Raw genomic sequence first — 2,987 nt, 5'->3', positions numbered from 1 at the left:
TCACCTTCCAAATAGTTCCTTCTTTATTACAGTCTCATCTCGGATCGCCAATCTCGGAACAATTCCTTTCATTAGACGTGGTAAATTTATTACATTAGAGGATGACTTCCTTTTCCGATGTTGACAATCACAGAAAAGCCAACAGAACAAAACCAGGACGGAAGTAGCACCTGAGGTACTAAAGTGAGTTTCGTGAAGGGTAAGCAGTGACTTCTGTTTTGGCTCAAAGCACAGTTCACACAACTGTGTGCACAGGGCACTGCTGCCTCAGGGACTTGCTTCCCAAGTCCCGCGGAGGACGGCAAAGGCAGGCTGGCGCTGTTCTGAACCCAACAGGTTTCCCCTTCGCCCACCCTGTACAAAGCGAAATTTACTCCGCTTGTAGGACTGTAAAACCTACAGCAGCTGATAGAGGTGGGTGCATCTATCACTCCGTCCTGGCACCCCACAATCCCCACCCCAACCCACAAAGGTTTTTTGGCTTCCAAATAAAGCATAATAATAAACTCTTGGTGAAAAACTAAGTTATGGAGCAGTCCTCTCATATATGATGGCTAAATAGGAATTTACAGAAATGAGCACAGCCCATGTTCAGAACTTTGTTTTTCTTCCTGTAAACATGCAACTCACTATTAAAATACAAACACTTGGCTTTCGAGAACAGCTTTATAAAGACACACTGCATCAGTACATTTTCCTTCTGACCCAACTTCCACTGGCCGGACCTAGGACTCTGCTAACGTGTACAGGATCACAGCAATCATGGGCATCCTCTGAACGTAAAGATCCAGAGGCACCTGCTATACACAAGAATGTTCTAGACTATTGGCAACTCATTCAAATTACGGAATTTTATTGATACAGTAGATTAATAAAAACTGAAAAGGGATGATAAAATGATATAAAGAATTCAGTACATTATTTTATAGCACACTCTTTAAAATTAAAATATTTTAAATCTCTCTTTCTCTAAAATTTCCACGGCTGTGGAAGGCCCGAGCGTTCTGGGGCCAATACTGAGGTTGTAAAATAAGCTGACCAACGGAGGGATGCTGACCATCAGCCTGGCGGCAGGCGCCCATGTCCTGTGTCCCCAGAGAGATGGCGCCCACTGGCCTGGGCAGCGCAGACGACTTAGCACCTCTGGCGACCAAAGGGTGCCGGGGAGTAAACACTGGGTGGGTGCGGGTGCAGCAGAGGGGAGGGCGGGACGAGCTGTCCAGCCCAAGGCGCCCCTCCGCCGAGAGAGAAGTGGGACGCCGTCCACTGGAACTACTGATTCACAGTAAAGTCGTAGGACATGGACACAGACGTGGACAGACAAGACAGACGAGCTGGCGGCCGCCCCTCTGGCCAGCATGCCGCCACCTGCCACGGGCTTGGGGGTCAGAGCCACAGGGAAAACTATACAAGCACTTTAGAAGTCAGAAACACTAGAAAAAAAAGAGGCTATTTACAGGGTCTTTCTTAGTTCCTGTCTGCACAGCCACCGCACCCACACGGGCTTTCAGGCCTGGCCGTGTCCTGGCGGGGCACATGGCGGGAGCGAGCGGGTGGGGGCGCCGTGCCCGGGCAACGGCAGTCGCGTGCGGGCAGCCAGCTCTCGGCAGCCTCACACCGGCCGGCCGGCGGGGGCAGCAGTGGTCTTCAGAGCTTTCAGCAGCAGGCTCCTGCTCCACGCTCACCGCCGCTCCCGCTTGGAGCTTCTCCGCCGGATCTGGGGAGAGGTGGCAGGGCACGCATGGCGTTAGAGGACACAGGGACCCCCACCCCCTGCCCAGGCCTCCCTCCACCCCAGCAAGTGGTGGACCGGCCCGGGGTGGTCCAGGGCATTCCAAACACAGGTCCCATCAGAGGGCCCTTTCCAGAGCAGAGGCAGAGAAGCCGCTGTCCCTCCAGCCAGCCAGGCGACAGGGGCGGGAGGGGCAGCAGTCCCTCTGCTCAGCTTTCTGCAGCTCCAGTGGCCATCTCAGGCTTACAAACATATACCTGAGGTAGTGCTCCTTTCCTGAGGGAAACGGGGCTCAAAGCGCCTACGAAAAACCACAAGTTTCCTTCCACACTCGGCCATTCACCAGCAGCCCCTAAGGGCAGGCTGACGCTGCAGCTCAAAGCAGGTCAGCATCAGCAGCAGGATCCCATCGAATCACGGGATCCACGTGTGTGTGAAGCTGCGCGCCGCAGCACCCACACCAGCTCAACAGCATGGACCACCTTCTTCAATCAGTGACACTGGTGACACTGCCCTTTGCAAAGGAGGCATTGCCAAGCCCCTCATCAGAGCTGGCTTGACCCCACACTGACCCTTTGCCTAGCAGACATGCTGGACGGAGAGGACGCCACAGGGACAGCTTCAGTTTGTGGGCGGCGGCTTGGAGGTCACCCAGCTTCCACTGACTGAGAGATTCTAGATTCCAGGAGATGTGACATTCTGTTGTGTACACCCCTCCCCTCTTTGATGGGGTTGCTTCTACAGGGTCTCTAACCCCAACGCTTGGTCTCAGTAGCTGCGCACCACCCAAGGAGGCAGCTGGGCATGGAGGCCATCAGCCACGAGTTCATGGCCCTCCCCTCCTCGCGCCCCTTTCTTGTCCACTGCCCAGTTGTGCCTGATGACTGCCCACAGGCTTTTTAAAAGCCAAGGCATGCAATGTAGCAGCGAGGAATTACTAAACCCGAATAAAGGCCAAACATGATGGTGGGACAAAAGAGAAGTAAAAGGAAATAGAGGAAAGAACCAGGAGGCAAAGGACATTTATAGAGGCCTAAATACAGGCATGTACATATGTAAATATACATATAATGAGAGGAGAATAGAGATTTGTACTCATATCTACATGTTAAGAATTAAGGTAGCAGATGGACATTGGGCTTCGACTCAAGTACTCCCTCAACACAAGAACACTTTGTTCTAACAATCGGCATTCTATGATGCTCACCTTCCTGACAGGAATGCTGAAGACAAAATGGGTGCACAAGCAAATGTG

General features: G+C 52.6%; 1 protein-coding gene across 1 annotated transcript in view; it reads right to left on the bottom strand.

Moving 5' to 3' along the window:
- Window positions 1–2,987, bottom strand: part of PDS5B (PDS5 cohesin associated factor B) — a 79,386-nt gene continuing 76,399 nt past the window's right edge. Inside the window, exon 31 of the mRNA XM_045293997.1 lies at window positions 1–1,717. Within this exon, the coding sequence (XP_045149932.1) occupies window positions 1,682–1,717 (36 nt within the window). The 3' untranslated portion in view covers window positions 1–1,681. The remainder of the gene's footprint in view (window positions 1,718–2,987) is intronic.

This window comes from Echinops telfairi, unplaced genomic scaffold (genome assembly GCF_000313985.2).
Source record: "Echinops telfairi isolate 266 unplaced genomic scaffold, ASM31398v2 ScPeMD7_2565;HRSCAF=3150, whole genome shotgun sequence".
In the NCBI taxonomy this organism is placed as follows: Eukaryota; Metazoa; Chordata; class Mammalia; order Afrosoricida; family Tenrecidae; genus Echinops; species Echinops telfairi.
Note: the sequence above shows the minus strand (reverse complement) of the source record. Positions and strands in the feature narration are given on the sequence as shown.